Genomic DNA, 22751 nt, shown 5'->3' with positions numbered 1-22751 from the left:
ACATCTGAGAGATACGTGGCTGATGGACTCTGTCTCTGGGCATGGAGTGAGAGAACAAAAGCACCGGTTAGCCCATCCCCATCACCCAATCCTCTATTTCTGCATGTCTGTTTCAGGCCACATTGAATGCATTCATTATGGCCCACAGTCTAGAAATCCTTCCGGCCATGTCCCCACGCTCAGAACTAACTGAAAAGTCTCCGAGCAAATTGAAGATTAAGCAGGGAGCCTAAGGGAAAAGAGCACATTGTGGAAATGTCTTTCGGAGGTGGGCTAGTCTACAGATGGAGGAGTGTAAAGTTTCAAATATCTACAAATATTGTAATCATAGCATTCAGATAATCTCTCCTCTTTTCCTGGGATTGCTTGAGAAGAAGGAAGTATGATATTATAGCCAAATACTATTGGTTTATTTGGGTGAGGGGAGATATACTTCGATTTTTTTGAGACAAGTTCTTGTGTATTTGAAGCTGACCTTAAACTTGCTACATAGACAGGGATGACCTTGAATTTCAGGTCCTCAGCTCGGTGTGTGAAGGAAAGGTGTGCACAATCAGGTCTGATTTTCCAATGCTGGGAATTGAACTCAAGTCTTTGTGTGTGCTGGGCAAGCACGCTATCAACTGAGCTAAGGCCCAACCCTTGTATATCTACCTTTCTAAAGTTTAAAACCTTTTAGTTGACAAATCTCTTAGTTGACTGTTGTATACTTTCATTGTATACTATTGTATACTTTCATTGATTTATAGCATATTTTCTAAAACAACTTCCTGGCTTGCTTGTGTCAACACAAAATGCCAAAACTTCTTCAAATATCTGATAACTACCAGTCCTTTTTTTTGCCTCGAGGGTCTTCATTTCCTTCCAACTCCGGCGATCCTGAAAGCAAAGCTCGAGCCATCTACGGACCGACAGGATGAGCGACAGCCCTTGCCTGAGTCCTCCAGCACCAAGCCAGGGTCCTACTACCCCACGCAAGGGGCCCCCCAAGTTCAAGCAGAGGCAGACGCGACAGTTCAAGAGCAAGCCTCCCAAGAAAGGGGTGAAAGGGTGAGTGTGAGGGGTAAAGGCAGGGCTGTCGTCTTCTGATCGTGATCACACAAACCCAGAGCCGTCAGCCACGCCCTCTGTCTTCCTCTCCAGCTCGTCCTTGCTGGATCCAGTCTGGGTTCCCTGGAATCTCTTCCATTGTAAGCCCCAGGGAGAATGGCCAGTTTTAAAAGGAAATCAGAGCTGTTCACAATGACCTTTAACTTGACCTTCCAGATTTTTCCTGTTCGGTCTTTCGAAAAATAATTTTTAAAAACTTATTTTATTTTAATTATGTGTGTATGGTATGTCTGTGTGGGGGTATATGCATTTTCAGTGCAGGTACTAGAAGCAGCCAGCAGAGGGCGCTTTGGATCCTCTGGAACTGGAATTACAGGCTACGGTGAGCCGTCCAATTCTAGTAATGGCAACAGAACTCAGGTCCTCTGCAAGAGCAGCAAGTGCTCTTCCCTACTCAGCCAGCACAGGGGCCATTCTCTGTTCTTTTCTGCAGACATAACCCGTGCTTTAACCGGGAATTCTGAATCCTCGGTCAGTTCCAGAAAACACTGGGTTTTGTTTTGTTTTTATAGTTGATTTTTTTTAATCTTCACATCTTATTTCTTCAGTTCTCTATTTTACTCTGTCGTTCTTTGGAGAAAATCCTATTTTCAACACATCCCCCACATGCTGGCTTCTCTTTTACTGCCTCTTAAATTGCATCATCACTTTCGTGTTTCTATCATGATGTATTCAGCCATCAGAACTTGGGCTGGTCTCTATTACATTGACTTGTCTATATCTTTTCACTGGGGCTAAGATCACTCAGAGGAAATCTGGTTTTTCCATAGTTCTCTGTGCCTAATGTGATGCTGGGAAATGTAGTAGATTAATTAACTCATGTCAATGTCTTAATGCTTAGTCATATCTTTGTATATAAAATAAATGAAGATTGAGGGCTTGTAGGACGGCACTGTGGGTAAAGACACTGAATAGGCAATCTAGGTGTTCAAAGTTTAAACGCTAGAGCCCACCCACAGAAAGGTGGAAACAGAGACCTGACACCACAAAGTTGTTGTTTGACCTCCACATACACAAGCACACGAACACACACACACACACACACACACACACAAAGACATATACACACACACAGACACATACACATGCAGACACATGCACACAGAGACAAGCTAACACACAGACACACACATAAGCAGACACACAGACAAACATGCAGACATGTGCACACAGATACAAGCACACATATAGACACACAGACACACCTGCAGACACACACACACACACACACAGACACAAGCAGACATACAGACACAGATACACATGCAGACACACACACAGAGACACAAGCAGACATACAGACAGAGACATATAAACACACACACATGCAGACACGAGCACACAGAGACAAGCAAACACACAGACAAACACACACAGGCAGACACACAGACAAACATGCAGACACACACAGAGAGATACAAACAGACAAAGACACATAGACACACCTGCAGACACACACACAGGGACACAAGCAGACACAGACACACAGACACACATGCAGACACACACACACAGGGACACAAGCAGACATACAGACACAGACATATACACACACACACATGCAGACACGAGCACACAGAGACAAGCAAACACACAGACAAACACACACATGCAGACACACACAGACACACTGACACACAGACACACAGACACACAGACAAACATGTAGACATACACAGAGAGACACAAGCAAACACACAGACACAGACATATAAACACACACAGACACAAGCAAGCACACAGACAAACACACAATGCAGACACACAGACAAACATGCAGACACACACACAGAGACAGAAGCAAACACACAGACTCATACATATAAACACACACACACACAAGCAAACACACAGATGCAGACACACAGACAGATGCATGCACACAGACACAGACACAAGCAGACACACAGATACAGACACATGCACACAGACACACATGCAGACGCACACACAGAGACACAAGCAGACATACAGACACAGGCATATAAACACACACACACACACATGCAGACATGAGCACACAGAGACAAGCAAACACACAGACAAACACATACACAAGCAGACACACAGACAAACATGCAGACACACACAGAGAGACACAAGCAAACACACAGACACAGGCATATAAATGCACACAGACACAAGCAGACACACAGATGCAGACACACAGACAGACGCATGCACGCAGACACACAGACACAAGCAGACACACACATACAGACACACCACAGAACAAATTTTTATCTGAAACTTGGGGTTAGTTGGTAGGGGCTTGCCTGCCCAGCCTGAAGACAGCACTCTCTTCAGCTCCCAGCACTGCATAAACTGGCTTTAAGAGCAAAGTCTGTAATCCCAGAATAACGGAAATCAGAACAATCGGTAATTCATGGCCAAGGGCATCCTCTTGTCTCATGCTGTCTCTAGAGGGAAAGAACACCCGCTTCCTATCGAGGACACACTGAGCCCCCTACGGAGTGACATCTTGGATCTAGTTTAACATGGACAAAAATCTCAAATAAAACACTTGGGGCTTCTTCCCCTTTGAGTGAAGACTCCTTCCTGGGAGAAGTTTCCAGGCCTCTCGCCTATGGTCTCAGCTAACATTTTTCTGTTCTACTCATCTATTTTTCGCACAGGTTTGGAGATGACATCCCAGGCATGGAGGGGCTAGGAACAGGTGAGCTACTTCACCTTTAACTGAGCAAGTTGTCTTCAAAGTTTACACCTTCAGGGGACAGTTTAAAGTTACAGCACCCACAGACAGAAAGACAGAAAGACAGAAAGACAGAAAGACAGACAGCGATTTGACATTTTAAGTCTGTGTGTACCTAGGTGCAAAAATGGTAAAAGAAGTGAGAGTAAGCCTGAGGGAATGCTTCCTGCTGGTTTATTAAACAACCTTGGTGCAAGCTGTGGGCTGGTGGAGTACAGGATGCTTGGAGTCGATCCATCCCAACTTCAGTTTTCAGAAGAGGAATCTGAGGCAGACTGAGTGCCAGCGTGAAGCCACAGCTTGAGGAACTGGGAAAAAGGCAGGGTCTAGAGAGAGCCCTTCCACTCTGCCCAGGAACCCACTACTTACCAACTTCCTCTTCCTCATGTCCTGAGGCACCAGGAACAGGGGTGCACATATCATTAGGAACAGGGATGCACACGGCATCAGAAACAGGGGCGCACACGGCACCAGGAACAGGGGTGCACACAGCACCAGGGACAGGGGTGCACACGGCACCAGGGACAGGGGTGCACACGGCACCAGGGACAGGGGTGCACACGGCACCAGGGACAGGGGTGCACACGGCACCAGGGACAGGGGTGCACACGGCACCAGGGACAGGGGTGCACACGGCACCAGGTACAGGGGTGCACACGGCACCAGGAACAGGGGTGCACACAGCACCAGGGACAGGGGTGCACACGGCATCAGGTACAGGGGTGCACACGGCATCAAGAACAGGGGTGCACACATTGATTGCATCTGATACAATCTTTTTACTTGGCTGGACTATTTTCCTTCAGTAGATAATGACAACGGCTTAACAATATTAACAGCCTTTCCTTTTTTTTTTTTTTTTAAGAAGTCTTAGATTTCTAGAAGAATTTAACAGAAGGTTCACAGAATTCCCATCACATCACCCTAGCTCCTGCTTTTGCACAGGTTCCCCGTAACTGACACAATGCGTGAGTGTGGCACGTCTGTCAAGTGTGATGAACCACTATCTGTCAATCATTCTTGCCGAACATTGAATTCGCCTGGAGTTGTGTGCACCCCTGCACTTGGTGTTATGTGCACCCCTGTTCCTGATGCTGCTTGCACCCCTGTTCCTAGAGTTGTGTGCACCCCTCTTCCTGATGTCCATAGCACACACAGTCCGAGGCTCGTAGGGTTCTAAGGGTTCTAACACTTGTGCACGGTTGTGCAACTGTCATTATTAAGTCAGATAGATTAGTTTCATCATCCCAGACATCCCCCACCTCTACCTGGTAACGCCTGCCTTCCCTAGCTGCACACCCCGAACACCACAGGACTCTTTTCTGGGTCTTACATTAGAATTTTCTGAAATGTTATTGAGTTAGAAGAACATGGTACAATGCTTTCCTATCCTGGTCTTCTCCATTTAGCAGTATTTATTGCAAGGCCTTTTTATGGTTCAACCGCACATTTCTTTTCTTTGTTCTCCTTCTATGTGTGCCCCACATTAGCCTACATTTATGTGTGCGTGTACCTGATGCCACTGAAAGAGCAGCCAGTGTCCTTAACCACTGTACTATCTCTCCAGCCACAATAGCTCATTTAGTTCTATTTTATGGATACTCCATTGAAGGGCATCTTGATTTCTTTCCTGTATTAGCATTAATGAATAAAATTTCTGTGTGTTCATGTACCTGCGTGCATGCATGCGTGTGTCTGCACGCGCGTGCATGCGTGTGTGCAAGTGTGTGTGCATGTGTGTGTGCATGTGCATGCGTGTGTGTGCATGTGCGTGTGTGTGCATGTGTGTGTGCGCATGCGCATGCGCAGTGTCTGACAGTTATGTGCTTGCTTGCGTCCTCCCTGGCTGGGGGTCATTCCCCACACCTTCCCAGGAATGGAGCATGCAGAAGTGTAACTATTTAGAGGGTGCCTTTGTCTTCTTGCGGGAGAGGCTCCTCCTCCTGGTGAGTGATTGGCTGAGGTTTCCTTCTGCCTCTTGCAGATATCACCGTGATCTGCCCCTGGGAAGCATTCAGCCACCTGGAACTGCACGAGCTGGCTCAGTTCGGGATCATCTGAGGAGTCGCGGCTTGGCTGCTCTCGGGAGCATCTGCTGCTCTTGAGTGCCTTGATTTTGCCCAGTTGGTCTCTCTGAGTCTTGAAATCCAGTATTTGGGAGGAATTTCCTTGCATTCCCATGAGTTTCCGTCGTGTTCTTTCCTGCATGGTAGCTCACCTTCGATGGTGAATAAAGCGGCACTTTTGTTGGGGGGGGTCCCTCAACTTTACGCCTTTTCTTGTTGTTTTAAAGTCGTCCACATTTCTTCATGTTCTGTTTAAACGCAGGCCGGGCACTCATTACGTTAGTAGCAGAATCACAGCATAGCCTTAATATATTAGAAAGGCTCTGTTACGAGGATTGCTATAGATCAGCGAGGTCTACTTAGAGAGTTCCAGACAAGCTGGATGTGAGACCATCCCTTAACAAAAAACAAAACAAAATGACAATGTAATACGTCCGTCTGGGGCAATCAGAACAAACATCTCTGAAACAACTAGGGAATTAATGGCATACAGGAAACAATTCCACTCAGGTTGAATTCATTTAACGGGGACTTTCATTGTTATCACTTCTGGGACTCTGAATAAGGGGCTATTCCCAGGGGCAGGGGCAACTTTCAGGCAGTTGTACCACTGAAGGGGAGCCACCTTCTCCCCTTGAGATTGTTAGTGGCTTATAGGGGTTCGGGAGGCCTCATGGGCCTCTTTCTGACTCCTCCCCTATCTCCACGAAGGGATGCTTTAACCCAGTCTTTTAATGACAGCTGACATCACAGCCATTCTGATTTTAAGATGGCGGCAAGTCACGTCATGCTCGGAGAAGGGATTATGCCACACTCCTCCCTTCTTATCTACAGAGGAGTCTCGACTTTTATAGTGGAGTTGTATTAAACACTGTGTGCAAATGTCTAAAGGAGTCGTGGCCACACAGGAAGTAGGTGGCAAGGCTTACTAAAGAGCCAGCCTAGCGTTAGGAGTCAAGCAATAATTCTGCTTTGCAAATGGGAAAAAAAAATCCTTTACTTGGACCAGGTTACTTCAGAGGTTGCCTGTTGCTCTAACTCTATCTGAAAGACCAAAGAATGGAAGTCATAACCCTGACAATGAGAGCTTCCTTTCTAGAGCTCTGGTTCCACAAAGTTCCCATTCACTCACTCACCCACTCACCCACTCATTCATTCATTCATTCATTCATTCAAATTATTCCACCCAATGGCTCAAGCCGAGACTCTCAGCTATCAGGTTTACTTCACCCCAGAAGTTGTGTCGAAAGCCGTGTGCACATAGCTGTCTTTCCACAATGCTTTCAAGGCAGTTGAGCAATGGGAAAGCCGCCTCTGGCTTTAGGCCTTGCTGCTGAAGATGTGAATTTCTTCATTTCAGTTTTGTAATCTGTGGTAAAAGGATGGAGTAAATTAACTGAAAAGAGAAGAAGGGAGGATAACTGGCAGGGGAGGCTCAGCTCTCCATCCTGGAGCCACCGGTGCCTTGCTTTGCACTTACAGGCATGAAACTCACCCTTTAGAACCTCCAGTTGGCCTGAATTCCAGAATCTGAGGTTCACAGTGGTGGTAAAATGAATGGTGGTGTGGCCCTCAGCACCTAAGTATGAAAAGGGAGAGACCCAGGACAGGGACTCAGCACTCGTGAGCCTGTCCTCGCTGAGGGTTCCATGACAATTAGTTTGTAATGGCTAAATTATCTTCTAGCCATAAAGCTAGAAGTAGACAAGAAAGGACAAAAGATGATCCGAAAAGTGGAAGTGTTTAATGAGGGAGGCAGCAGGGGAGTGTGAGCTTGAGCGGCAGCAGGAAATCCCCCTGCCCTCCCTGTCTTCCCTCCAGATGACTTGAGTCAGTTGTGACACCTGACAGCCAGCTCTTAGTTCTGCCATTCAGTCAGTCTTTGGGGCAGGGAGATCTAATTCTCCAGCTGGACAAAGCCCCAGTTCACACTCTGTTTACTTTATAGATGGGATCCCCCACCCCACCCCTGAAGCTGAAACAGTGTCAACAAAACAGACTGAATCAAAGGGTTTGCATTACCTACTTCTCTTACGGCCATGACAAAATATCTGGGGAACAACTTGGAGGGATTGTGCACCTCAGCCAACGTTTTCAGAGGATTCAGCCCAGTGTGTGAGACAGCTCACATCATCATAGCAGTTGGGAAACAGGGAAGGAGGTGGGATATAGGGATATATAGACCCCAGGGACACCCCTAGCAATTTATTTCCTCCAACTGGATCCCACCCCCACTTTCACCGCCTCTCGATATATACTCTCAGATTATAATTTGATCATGGGACTAATCTGTTCAATACCTCAGCTCTTCATGGTCCGATTGTTTCAGGAAATGCTATCACAGAAACTCCCAGACACACGCCTTTCTAATGGACTAGCTATCCCTCAATCTAGTCAAGTTGACAACCAGGACCAACCATTACACAAACATAACCAATGGCCAGGGAGGAGAAGGATCAGGATACGATGCTGCAGGAGGGGCAGTGGAAGGATCAATGACACAGCCTGGAACAGAAACTGTCACCCACCATCCGGTGTTTGCGAACTTGTAGCAAGGAAGCAGAACAGCATAGTTCACACAGAAGGCCAGCCCAGGGTGGCAAGCAGAAGTTGATGGAGTCTGCATCTCGTCTTAGTCAGGATTTCTATTGCCGTGACAAAACACCATGGCCAGAAAGCAAATTGGGGAGGAAAGTTCATCAGCTTACATTCCCACATTGTAGTCATTCACTGAAGGGGGTCAGGACAAGAACTCCCAGGGCAGGAACCCGGAGGCAGGAGCTGATGCAGAGGCCATGGAGGGTTCTGATTACAGGTTTGTCTCCCGTGGCTTTCTCAGCCTGCTTTCTTTTCCTTTCTTCGTTCTTCTCTCTCCTTCCCTCACTCCCTTCCGTCTCTCTTTTCTTCCTTCCTTCCTTTCTCTTCTTCCTCCTCCTTCTCTCCTTCTTTTCTCTTCTTCTTCCTCCTCCTCCCCCTCCTTCTCCATTCCTCCTCCCCCCCCTCCTTTTCTTCTCCTTCTTCCTCTTCCTTCTTCTTCTTCTTCTTCTTCTTCTTCTTCTTCTTCTTCTTCTTCTTCTTCATCTTCTTCTTCTTCTTCTTCTTCTCTTCTTCTTCTTCTTCTTCTTCTTCTTCTTCTTCTTCTTCTTCTTCTTCTCTTCTTCCTCTTCCTCTTCCTTCTCCTCCTCCTCCTCCTCCTCCTCCTTCCTCCTCCTCCTCCTCCTCCTCCTCCTCCTCCTCCTCCTTTCTTCCTTCTTTTTCAACAGGGTTTCTCTGTATAACCTTGGCTGTACCAGACCTAGCTCTGTAAACTAAACTGGCCTCAAATTCACAGAGATCCACCTGCCTCCACTGTGCTGGGATTAAAGGCATGCTTTCTTATAGAACCCAGGACCACCAGCCCAAGGGTATCCTCCTGTGCTGGTCCCTCCCCATCAATCTCTAATTTCAAATTGCTCTACAGGCTTGCCTGCAGCCTGATCTTATGGAGAGGCATTTTCTTAATGGAGGCTCCCTCCTCTTAGATGACTCTAGCTTGTCAGGTTGATATAAAACTGTCCAGCACAGCATCCGAACTCAAGCTCCTTTGTTGCCATTCTTAATACGCTCCAATCCTACCATTTCCTCGGTGCTGATAAGACACAAGCAATGCTCTACTGTAGAGACAGCACCTGGGACAGCAATAAGATAGCCTCAACATTGGGGCAACAGAGGTGCCAAATTCAGAGGGTAATGCAGAAGTTTGAAGAAAGGGACTAGATTGGGGGAGGGTGGAGAGATGGCTCAGCAGTTAAATGCTTGGTGCTTTTGCAGAGGAACTGAGTTTGGTTCAAAGTTCCTACGTCGAGAGGCTCACAGCTGCCTATGATTCCAGTCTCAGAGTAGCTGCTGCTCTCTCAGTCTCTGAGAACTACCCCCACCCCACCCTTCCTTCCCCCAAACACTAAGAAAATCTTTTTTTGTTTGTTTGATTTTTTTAGGGAACTGAAAGTACAGGTCAGTATGCTAACGTGGGTACAGCAACCGTGTGGAAGCTAGAATCCCAGGAAACCTGGCTAGCTGAGCAACCAGAGAGGGCTCATAGCTACAGGATGCCAGAGGGCTCAACCCACTCCAGTGAGCCTCTGAAAGGTCAGGAAAGGACGGGATGAAGCTAGTGAGCACGCTTCCCGGCCTGTTCCTGGACTGGATGGAGGTTGAGGTTGGTGTTACCCATAATCTATACACTGTGGCCATTCCTAAACCCAGTAGTACCCCAGACAGGCAGAAAACAGCATGGGGAGGGGGAGAGTCTGGGCTTTGACCCCTGATGTAAGCACAGGAAGAAGCTTAAGCTGAAAGAAGGAAGGAGAAAGTAAAAAGCATGAAGTGAGGTTGGCCTACAGGACCAACACCTAATCTAAGAGAAACAGGAAGTAACAGGGGCAAAACCCAAAATGTGTGTGTGTGTGTGTGTGTGTGTGTGTGAGAGAGAGAGAGAGAGAGAGAGAGAGAGAGAGAGAGAGAGAGAGAGAGAGAGAGAGAGGAAAAACACAACAGGGATGTGTTGTATAAAAGCCCGTGGAGCAAGCTGACTGTCATATTGACTGTGACATAAACACTTTGCGTTGACTGTAGTAAAACACTTTTCGCAACTACAAGTTCTTCATCTTTCTTAGCTTCATGAGGCAGAGGAGAGATAAAATGTTACTGATTTGGGGTGTATGTTGGCATTGGGGGGACTTTGAAGCCCTGGCCTGGAACTCACTACCTGTCCCAGGCTGACCTCGAATTTGTGGCCGTCTTCCTGCCTCACCCTCCCGGATGCTGGTGCTGGGATCATCAGAATTTAAAAGCATAAACTATAACTGATTCTAGACATGGGCCACTCTCTCTGCACTTGGCAGGAACAGGTAAGAGACTCGAGCGTGTCCTGGTTCTGCCCATGGGTATCTGTGTAACTGCTTAATTCATTTTCCTTTTTGAAAATGAAATATTTGAAAATAAAGCTAGGATCTTGGGCTTGCCAAAGTTTCTCTGACCACAAATTCCTTTTTAAAAAAGAAATAAATCTGAATATCCTTTAAATATGAACAAAATGTTCCCCTTTTGTGGCCAGAAGTCCTCAGGCACAGAGCCTGGAGCTCCTTTTAGGAGTGTTTAATAATTTTCTTTTCACAGAGCCCCACAGCCCAGAGTGAAGTAAAATTGTGTACAGTACTGCCACCTGGTGTCGGCAATGAGCACTTTCATGTTTGACTGTCAGTTTCCAAGAAACCTGTAAAAATCACCGGTAAGTATCAGAGACAGCCTCAGATGGGAGATACAGCCCACTCTGGCGATTCCCTGAGGGATCTGGAAAGCGTGCGATGAAGCTAAACGTTGGCTGCCAAGTCCAACTGCTGCTGCACACTTGATTCAGGAAAGGGAATCCACACAGCGAGCGTTAGAAGGCTGAACGGTCAGCACAGCACAGGCTGCATTTCACTGCCATCCCATGCACTGCATAATGCTTTAAGACTCCGACCACACAGGATTCATGTATGTCCAAACAATTCATTGTGACGTCAAATAACGCCATAATCCCTAACTGAATGCTGTTCACGGATAGGAAATCTAGCAACCCTTTTCAGCATTTCTAGCTTGAAATAGGATTCATGTAATTCACATGCAAGGGCTCCTAGATTATCATCCTATCATTTGATAACTTGAGGCTCCTTAGAGACAGTGCTCACCACCAGAGCACGAGAGCCTAAGGTCTTGCCCATGACACACAGAGGAAAAGTTGGATGTGGTGGCAGTCCTATGCCTGGGGGCAGACAGGTGTGAGTCCATGGATTTTGCTGGCGATCTGGTTTTGCTGAATTGATGAGTTCCAGTTTTAGTAAGAGACACTGACATTAATTAATTAATAATTAATTAATTAATTAATAAGATATAAGGTGAAGAGTAACAGAGACACCTGATGCTGGCTTCTACACATATGCATAAGCATCTATGTGCATTCATACCCACTGAACAGATCCACATATACATTATACACACACACATAAACACACATACATACAATGTCCCCAGACAGATATCCTCCGACATATTTATCATTATCCATTATGCTGTCTCATTACTTAGAGAAGAACTGCCATTGTTTTAAGGCTCCATCCAATTATTTCTGTAGTCTGCAGCGTCTGCTTATAAGTAATGGACCAAATAGAATGAATGACTCAAAGAGCTTTAATTTTTAAAAAACCATATACCTCATTACTCTCTGGTTAAGCCTAGACCATCTCTGGCCTGAGTGGCATCAAGGGGGGAGCGTGGACACAGGCGGGAGGGTAGAGATCAGGAGAGGGAGAGAGCAGCAAACAGGGTGCTGTGGAGGCCCTCGCTCGGCAAGTCCACGGTAGCGCCTGATATACTCAACCGGTGTTTGTTGTGTGAATAATGAAATGATGCAAATACAAGATAAAATTCAGTTATCAGATGGGCAAACCAACAGAGCTGATAAACCCTGCCGAGAGCATGGCTGTCTCAACTGACAGAGAAGAGCACTTGAAAGAAAAACGTTGACATCTCGTTATGATAAGATTCTTGGCAAGCCGGGAAGAATGTACCTCAGTGTAACAAAATCTTCTATGTCACGTCTGCAGTGGCTACCATATGCTCTAAGATAGAGGCAAGGACTCTACTCATACTACTCACATCCCAACGGTACTAAAATCTATCCAGATTGGGCTAGGGATAGAGCTCAGTGGGTGGAGTGATTGGTTAGCACATCAGAAAGCCGAAGTGCCTATCCCCACGGCTCCACAAAACAAGACATGGCGGCCCATGGGTGTCATCCCAGGACTTGGGAAGTCGAGGCAGAAAGATAAATAGTAAGTGAGCCACTATGTTATGAGTTTGAAGCCAGCCTCAGGCACACGAGACTCTCAAAAACTATTGAAGAAAGAAAAGAGAGAGAGAACATGAAATCCATTCTATTCTGAAATACTAGGTAAGAGAAGGAAATTAAAGATATCCAAACTGGAAAGAGAGTGTACGGTTGTTTATTGATAGCATAGTGCTAGACCCAAAGACGTCACTCAAACTCTGAAGAATAAATGCTTGCGTAAGTTTCATCATATGTAACCAGCATCAAAATCAGTTTGTTCTTACAAACTATTACGTTTTTGCTGCTGTGACAAAATAACACGCAAACTCAACTTAAGGAAGAAATGGTTTGCTCTAGCCTTGGGCTCCAGATAGTTAACGTTCAAGGCTGCCAGGAAGACATGGCAAGAGCATGGCAGCAAGAGAAGGAAAGCGACTGGTCCCATTTTCACTGACTGTATCATGTTTACTATAGTAATTTTTATCCCAGCCACTATGGGTCTTTTACGTTCAATGTAGTGATAGTCTAGCACTGGGCCGCTTATGGTGAAGAGTGTGTCATTGCTGGGAGATCTGTGCGGCGGGAAAGGTGTGTGAGCGGCATACAGAGGATTTAGCTGAATCTGCCTGCTGCTTCTGCTCGCAGCATCTCCTGAGTGAACGACAGCGGTGATGGTAAGTAATCATCCTGCCCTTAGTCCTATCTGCTAATCCCATCCTTGGGATGGCAGCCACCTTCTGACTCCCCAGTATCGATCAAGAACGTAGAGTGGGAGAACAGTGACGTTGTACATTCTCAGCTGCTTCCTTGTCTGTCTGGCATGGAGCCTAGCAGTAGTCAGTGCTGGCATTGGAGCCTACAGCCTCCGAATCCAGTGATGACGTCACTTACAGGCGACAAGGAGCCATGCATCTGTTGCCATGCAACTGCCATAGAGTCCCAAAGTTCACCTGTGCAAGGTACTCCGTATGATTACATCACAGTCCAAATAAAAGGTAGAACCAGACCCTTTGCTCTCTTTTCTTCTTCTTCTTCTTCTTCTTCTTCTTCTTCTTCTTCTTCTTCTTCTTCTTCTTCTTCTTCTTCTTCTTCTTCTTCTTCTTCTTCTTCTTCTTCTTCTTCTTCTTCTTCTTTTTCTTTCTTTTCTTCTTTTCTTCTTCTTCTTCTCCTCCTCCTTCTTCTTTTCTTCCTCCTCCTCCTCTTCTTCTTCCTCTTCTTCTCCTTCTTCTTCCTCTTCTTCTCCTCCTCCTCCTTCTCCTCCTCCTTCTCCTCCTCCTCCTCCTTCTTCTCCTCCTTCTTCTTCTTCTTCTTCTTCTTCTCCTTCTTCTTCTTCTTCTTCTTCTTCTTCTTCTTCTTCTTCTTCCTCTTCTTCTTCTCCTTCTCCTTCTTCTCCTTCTTCCTCTTCTTCCTCTTCCTCTTCTTCCTCTTCTTCTTCTTCTTCTCTTCTACTTCTTTTTCCTTCTCTTCCTCTTCCTCCTCCTCTTCCTCCTCCTCTTCCTCCTCCTCCTCCTCTTCCTCCTTCTCCTCCTCTGCCCCCCTTCATCCTTTTCTCCCCCAGTAAACCTCTCCCAGGGAACTGTGCTGGCCTGGTGTGATCTGTCCCCATACGAGCCACCATTCTAACTAATTTGTAGACAGTTGTTGGATGAATGGATAAAGGATGAACTAAGACACTTGGTCCTGGGATTGGGAAGTGGCTCACTTAGTAAAATGCTTGCTGCTCACCCCCGGGAACCTGAATTTGGCTCCCATTGTACATGGTGGAGCTGGCTTGTAACTCCAGCTCTAAGGAGGCAGATATTTTGAGCTCACTGACCAGCCTGTGTCAGAGACCAGTTTTGACAGGAAAACTGAGGTGGGGCATAGAGTCAGTGATTGATCACCTACAAGACTTTTCTCTGAGGGAACAGAGTTTGATTCTCTGGAGCTGGCAAAATACTTCCTGCAACCAGCAAGAGACTCTCTGGGACCTGGAAAATACTCTCTGGGGCAGGGGGAAAGAGTGTGGCAACACACACTACACACACACACACACACACACACACACACACACATATACACGCATGCAGGCACACGTGTGAGCAAGCATACACACACCCCCTTCAGTACTGGCAGGCTTCTCTTAGCCAAAGGGAACCCTCTTGCATGCTGTCTTTCTCTTCTTAGATACTCAGTAGAATTTCTGCGATGTTAGGCTGATCCCGCAGTGTAAGTGTGAATTCTAAGTTCAGCCAAAACTGTCCTAGTTAGAGGAATGCCTCCTGAAAGCCATGACGCTTCCTAAGGCTCACACGTGCTGCTCGCATATATTTTGCTGGGTTAGCAGAATTCTTCTGCTCCATATTTTCAGAAATTCCTATATTTGAAGTGAACCTTTCTCTGTTTTCAATTCAGCCTAAGATTTTAGCTGGTATTAGCTTTTATTTTTAGTTCTGTTCTATCATATACTGCCTTGGTGGGGAGTTGTAAAGAAGAATTGTAATGGTAATTATGGGTTAATTCATGAGGTCTTAGATTCTGTTGTTTTTTTTCTTTTTAGTATTATCGATAGATTTTTAAAAGAGATTTCTCTCTCTCTCCTTCGGTGTGTGTATGTGTCTGTGTGTGCTTGTGTGTCTGTGTGTTTGTGCCTCTGTGTGTGTGTCTCCCCCTCTGTCTTTGTGTATGTGTGTGTTCTCTGTGTGTATGTATGCATGTGTGTGTATGTGTGTGCGTGTGTGTGTCTCCCTCTCTATGCATGTATGTGTTCTGTGTGTGTGTGCATGTGCATGCGTGTGTGTGCACATGTGTATGCAGATGCTCATGGAGGTCAGAAGAGGGCACTGGATCCTGTGCAGCTGGAGTTACAGACTTACTGGAGCCTGAACTCCTGTCCTCATGATGAGAAGCGAGTGCCCTTAACTGTTGAGCCCTCACTCCCTAGGCAGGGTGTCCTGAGCTGTGTAGGAGAGGAGAACCTGAGCTGAGCACAAGACACAGAAAGAGAGCAAGGATGCTTCACTCCTCTCTCTTGACTGTTGACATGATATGGTTAACTTTGAATTAACTTTGAAATTCCTCCCTTGACTTTCCCACAATGGTGGACTATAACTGGGCACAGTGAGCTTTGACAAGCCCTCCTTCTTATGCTTCTCCCTCAGGGTATTTTATCATAGCAACAGAAATGAAATTAGAACGTATAACCTCTTTACACGCACACACACACACACACACACACACACACACACCTCTCCCATGTATGGGCAAACATATGTCAGTTGTAGTGTGTGTGTATCTTCTCTAACAATGCACAAGAGAATTTATCTCACATTATTTGACAACTCTTAGGTGCATGTGAATTACATGAATCCTATTCGGTCATGACATCATCCTGAGTGTTATTGATACCGGTTTCCACCACAGGAGAATCAGACCTATTGACATTTAAAATAGCAGAACTACGATTAAAATCTTGGCCACTAGATACTAATTGAAAAGCTCCTCTTCCTATAACAACTGCTTGCATTTAAACAGTACTTAAGTTAGCTCGCAAAGTCCAATTTATCAGTTGAGTTATTAAAAGGAGTGTTCCCAGTATATTTGAGAACAAGATACAACTGACTGTAGCTAAAATCTAGTCAGCTATACAAAAATATTTCTGTTCAAATATTGTGTAATTTCATAAACCTAAATACATACCTATATAGGTCATAAAATCTTTGGTATCACCTATTTCTTTTTCTAAATGTTAGTGTTATAGGTTGGGCTTGTGTTTTGCCATAGGAAAAAAATACATGTAGATCTTTTGGTACCTATGAACTTAAACAGGCTCTTAAAGTCACTAAGCTGAATCCAAGGTGGGCCCTTAAGCCAATGTGACTGCTTCCTCATGAGAAAAGGGAACATAAAAAGACAGACAGACAGACAGACACACACACACACACACACACACACACACCACACCACACACACACACACACACACACACACACCACACACCACACACACACACACACACACACACACACACACACACACACACACACACACACACACGAGATGGCCATAAGAGAATGGAGTTTGATGATAATCGCCACAAACCAGAGAGTGCCTAGGGCAACCAGAAGCAGAAGAGGTTGGTTTTGGGGTCGCCCAGCCTGGCCAGTTCTTGGATTTCATCGTCAAACCTTGCAGACCGGAAGAGAATGTGTCTCCTCTGTTTGTATGCCCTTTGGTTCATGATTTATTATCGCAGACATGGGAAGCTAACACCCTGTGCTAGACCTTGATGGGCAAACAAAAGGTAGCGTTTCCTCTCCTTCCAGAGTGGCAGGTGCGGCACGTTCTTGCTCAGGTCCGGCGTGTAAAGAAGGAAATCGGGTGTGGCTCCGATACTCATGGCATTAGCACTCTAGCGGAGAGAAACACTAAGCACGAATGCACACGGAACTAAAATGCCACCTGTGGAGGGTCCGTGATTATTTGTGACATAAAAGACCACACATGGATATAATGGAAAAAAAACTGACTGCTTTTCTAGAGGTCCTGAGTTCAATTCCCAGCAATGACATAGTGGATCATAACCATGTATAAGGAGATCTGATTCACTTTCCCTGGTCTACATGCATATGTGCGGGCAGAGTGCTGTATACATAATAGATAGATAGATAGATAGATAGATAGATAGATAGATAGATAGATAGATAGATAGATAATTTTTAAAGAAGGCGTTGTGGGTGGGAATACACCAGGCAAAGAGAGAGTTGGGAAGGTTAATGCAAGTTTGGGGAGGCGAAGGGAGCACACTGAAGAAGCCGGAGAGGGGAACAGGGCTCACTGCACAGCTGGTTAGCATTTATTCATCCAGCGAAAATGGAAATCAGTCGAAAAGTCTGTGCCATGTTACTTTTCTCGTTGCTTTGCCCAATGCCTGCATGAAACAACTTAAAACAAAAAAGCACTGACTGCGACTCAATAGTCTGAGAGGACGGTGATCCAGTTCACCATGGAGGGAGAATCACAACGGTGAGCAGCCCAAGGTGGTAGGGGCGGGCCACTGGGTCCCCTCACTGCTTGTCTTGGTCAAACAGGAAGCAGAGAGCAGATAGGGACAAGGGACAGACCAGATAAACCTCAGTGCCCGACCCCAGTGGCTCACTTCCTCCTATGAAGGCCCTTCCTAAAGGTTCCATAACCTTCGGAAACACCAGCTGAAGCCCAAGTCAAGGGTTGAAACACAGGCGTCAATCCACCGGCACCAGGCTAGTCCGAAGCGGTGGCCGTGGTTGCTGAGGGTGATGTCTGCGCCCTCCCTGGCTTCACCCTACTCGGATCTTCCTTCATCCTCACACCTGGGCAAAGGCAGAATTCAAAGTCGCTGTTGTTTACATCGTCATGAAACGTCTGGAGACCAACGGCTGAGGAGCAGCACGAGACCGACCCGGGTGGCTGCAGCTTCAGGGGCGCACATTAGAGCAAAGAGCGCTGCGTCTTAGGAAGCCTGTGACTCGCCAAGGAGTAGAGAGAGAAGGGACACGACACTCACGCCTTTGTGAGTGCTACACCGCTGTGGAGGCTGTAACATCTGTAGTCCACTGATAATTAGGACACTACTACAGGGAATCTAGGTGGACCGGACAGAGCAGGACAGACGTCTCCTGGAGGGGAAGGACCCCACCCACTGCCTGCAGCACTGACCTCGTGGAATATTTCAGCTGCCTTTCCTTTGACAGCCTGCCCTGCAGAGCTGAGACCTGCTCAGCCAGACTCCAGTCACGACAGCCATTCTAGCCTCTCGGCTGGGTGCGCTGGTTCTCTGGGGCTAGTTTCTCCGTTTGCTTATATGCTATTTCGTATGCTTCTCTGGAGGAATAGTCACACACACACACACCACCCACACACACCCACACACCAAACAAACAAACAAACAAACAAACAAAACTCTGGAGAACCCAATCTCCAAGAATTAGCTGGAGGGCTGAGCATGCAGAGCCCAAGAGGCTGAGGCAGGAAGACTGCGACTTTAAGGCCAGTCTGAGCTACACAGGGAAACAGAGGGAGAGAGGGAAGGACAAGGGAACAACGTATTGGAGGGACTTAATATAGGAGGCAGATGGAGTGTCCACGGTGGACAGCAGTTCAAGCTCCAGACACCGTGCTCTGTGTTTACTCAACACGGATTGGCACCCAGGGTGCTCCAGCCAGAGAGTGGGCAAGGCACAGGCTGTAGGACCTGGAAGCTGCAGGTTGGAGGGAAGCCTGAGGAAAGCCGGTCTCTGAGTGTTACTTAAGGCCTTATTAAACTATTCTTTCAACCATTTCTCTGTGCTACTTTAACCAATAATACTAGACTTTTAGAAGTCCTTACAAGGTTTGACTTAGACTGCCATCTTGTGGATATTTGGGTTCATAACAAACACCAAAAATGTTGCAGATAAAACTAAGTCCCCCCTCCTCCCCCTCCCCCTTTTCCCCATCACCCTTCTATCCCGTCTTCCTTCCCCCCTTTCTTCCCTCCTCCTCCTCCTCCTCCTCCTCCTCCTCCTCCTCCTCCTCCTCCTCCTCCTCCTCCTCCTCCTCCTCCTCCTCCTCCTCCTCCTCCTCCTCCTCCTCCCCCTCTCCTCCTCCCAGCCTCCTCCTTTCCAACAGATTCTCACTGTGTAGCCCAGGGTGACTGAGGTTGGATGCTGACTGTGTAAGGAGATAGTGTGTTGAGAATCACCCCTCACCCTCCACCCTGAACCTCTTCTTGTCTTTGATGTCAATGCTGGTCTCACAGGTCTCCGCTCTGCGCCTTATCCCTTTGCTGACTTGGAAAGAAAGCTCACAGATCCTAATCATCTGTCCAGTTGGCCAGATGCGAGCATTGTGGTGACCCCTTGTGTTACATGCTCGGCCTAGAGTGCCTCTATTAGTAAAGTCAGGGTGGGTGACAGATGACCCCACCACCTCTTCCATTACCAGCATTTCCTAGAAATGTGTGTTCTGAGGGTGGGAATGGAACTCAGTCCGTTCCATTAGGAAAAACAGGATAGAAATGAACTTAAAAATAGAACTTCCTTAATGGTCCAGCAATCTCACTACTGGGCCAGAACTATAACTAATTATCCTGTCAAAGAGCTGTCTTCCCTCCCTTTCCTACTGCGTCGCCTATGTTTCTCTTGGTTCTTTACTCTGCTATTTCTGCCAGTGAGACTAGAATGTCTACTGGTAAAATAGACAAGTGAGGAATTAACCGGCGGGAACTTCAACAGAGGAACACAGGTCAAGGAAACACAGTGAACCAGACAACAGAGCGTCGTCAGACCTTGAGGAAGAGGGCAGATCCTCCTTTGTAACAGTACAGGCGAGCATGTGCACATTCAGTGAAATAAGCCACGAACAGAAAGACAAATCGAGTGGTCTCCACTGAGGAATGTTAAAAACAAGTCAGACTCACAGAAGCAGAGGGTAAAATGTTGGCTCCAGAAGTCAGCTCCAGGGATTGGGAATGTGGCCGTGGACAGACAGACAGCTGCAAAGAGAAAGAACAAATAAGTTCAAAGCCTAGTTGTAAATCGTGGTGACAAATGTTATGCAAATACTGAAAGATTACTGGCTTTCAATATTTTTACTGCCAAAACCATAAGGACACGGGATAAGACATTTGTTAAGCATTTCATTAAGCCTCATTAATCCTCATGAGTCGTGTGTGTGTGTGTATGTGTGTGTGTGTATGTGTGTGTGTGTATGTGTGTGTATGTATGTGTGTGTATGTGTGTGTATGTGTGTGTGTGTGTGTAAACATGTCATAAATGTATACAGTGCCACCTGTCGATTTTGCAAACATGCAGGCAGTTAGGTGTGGTGGTTCATACCTAAGTCCCAGCATGCAGGATATAGAGGCAGAAGGATTCAGAACTCAAGGCCAGCCTGGTTACATGAGACCTTGTCTTTAAAAAAAATGGGAAAGGAAGACTGGAAGGAGGAGGGACAGGAGGAGGATGGGTAGGTGGATGAATGGATAGATAGATAGATAGATAGATAGATAGATAGATAGATAGATAATAGGTAGGTGGATGAATAGATGATAGATAGATGGATAGATAGATAGATAGATAGATAGATGATAGGTAGGTGGATAGATGGATGGATAGATAGATAGATGATAGGTAGGTGGATAGATGGATGGATGGATAGATAGATAGATAGATAATGAAAGGGTGAATGCCTAACAACTCTGAATGTCGAAGCGCTCAATCTCTTGTGCTTTATGGATTAAGAAATATTTTAAAGATCTCTTCCAGGATAGTCAGTAGAATACAGAACTTAAGAAGCCTAAATGTTTCCAGAGGCTAATGGAAGATAGAGCTTGGCGAGTTTGAGTAGAACTAGATATAGTATTGTGGGGAGAGCACAGGTTTCTTGCTAGGGACTGTCTGAAAGCTGTGACCATTGTTAGCTTGGACCCAAAATTACTACACGCTTAGAAGAAAATCGAAAGATCGGGTTTATATCAATTCCAAGCAGAAACATGAGGAGGGGGTCTTTCAATGCCTCTGAAATGAACTGAAGTTTAGAAGTCACAGCACTAAACTAGAAAGTTCTCTAAACATTAATTTAAATGATGTACAGAAGGTGAATCTTACCCCTATTTAGGACCCATGAGTGCATGCTGAATTCTCATTATTCCAACATTAGGTTACCCTGTTGGGTACGTACTCTTGTCTCACTGGCAGAAAGAGCACAGGGTAAAGAACCAAGAGAAACATCGACCCAATAAACAAGGGGGAGAAGACCACTCTTTGACAGGAGAATTGGTTACCCTCCATATTTTAGAAGTCATGGTTCTTAGAAAAAGGAAGGCAAGTTGGAGTCAAAGGATCATTCTTTAGTATAAAGGAAGGCCCCATGAGAGCTGCAGCGGCTCCCCTGTGATGCTATTCCAGCCTGAGACTAAGTGTATACAAAGCTACAAAAGACAAGGTTTGCCTGTCAAGTTTCCGAAGGAAAGGCTGGCCTCTGAAACGTCTCCCCTGGTTTTTACTGTCACTTAAAGACCCACTGTTATACTCATCACTAGATCTCTCTGAGAGGGGTCATTTCAGACACCCACAAGGTATGCCTGGGCCCAACGGACATGCTGGATGAGTTCCTGTCTCTGTGGTCACCAACACTCCTTAGCGTCAGAGATCTTGCTGGTGTGGGCTTTGGTTCTTCCCAGATTTGGTAACCGTAAGGTCTCTTGGTCTCATTTTTTTTATGGGACATGAAGTTAATGAGGCTTACTCAACACAAATTGACGGAAGTTGAAGTAATGGCCAGTGCACAAGAGAGTTAATATAGAATGTTAATCCTCATGGGTCGAGATGATCACTGTTAATTAGCAACTCGTGTATATTTGTCATATGAGGAAAGAGAAGTGGATCGGACATGCCTTGGTTCCCACAGACCTTTACTAAGTTTACACCACTATTTTCATGCACTGTACGTTGTTTTGTTGTGTGTGTTCCTTAAGGGTAGTGTATTAGTTTCTTTGCTGTGGCTGTGCTAAAACACCATTCCAAAAAGCAACTTAGAGGGGAAAGAATTTCTTAGGCTCACGGTTCAGGGAGACCAATCCCATCCCAGCAGGGGAAGAAGAGCAGTACACAGCAGAGTTCGAGGCAGAAAGCAGCGGTCGCACATTTCATCCATACATAGGAAGTGCTGAGAATAAGCAGGAGGTGAGGTCAGGCTGTAAAGCCCTCCCATGATGACCTCTGTCCTCCAGCAAAGCTCAGCTGCTTGTCTCACAACCTCCCGGAGTACTACCAAGCGCTGGGGATCAAATACTCAAATGCATGAACCTACGAGGGACACTTCTCAAACTGCCCACCACAGAGCAGAACCCGCCACTGTTCCGTGTCACAAGCATCTTAGCACCTAAAAAAGACAGCCGGAAATAGGACGTACTCAACCAACACTTCTTGGGTGGACAATAAATGGATGAGACAATTGTTTTTATGTATGGCCAACGACAAGAGTCACTCTGCTGTCAGCAGAGTTCCTCTCT

At 46.2% G+C, this 22751-nt stretch overlaps 1 protein-coding gene across 1 annotated transcript; it reads left to right on the top strand.

The window, feature by feature from the left end:
• The first annotated feature begins 851 nt into the window (after window positions 1-851).
• On the top strand, window positions 852-6098 carry Pde6h (phosphodiesterase 6H). The gene is made up of 3 exons (XM_032907324.1): window positions 852-1050; window positions 3747-3787; window positions 5808-6098. The coding sequence occupies exons 1-3, from the start codon at window positions 917-919 to the stop codon at window positions 5882-5884; spliced, it is 252 nt and encodes an 83-aa protein (XP_032763215.1). The 5' UTR covers window positions 852-916; the 3' UTR covers window positions 5885-6098.
• The last annotated feature ends 16653 nt before the right edge of the window (window positions 6099-22751 follow it).

Source organism: Rattus rattus, chromosome 6, assembly GCF_011064425.1.
Source record: "Rattus rattus isolate New Zealand chromosome 6, Rrattus_CSIRO_v1, whole genome shotgun sequence".
Lineage (NCBI taxonomy): Eukaryota > Metazoa > Chordata > Mammalia > Rodentia > Muridae > Rattus > Rattus rattus.
This window is presented reverse-complemented; position numbering and strand designations above follow the sequence as displayed.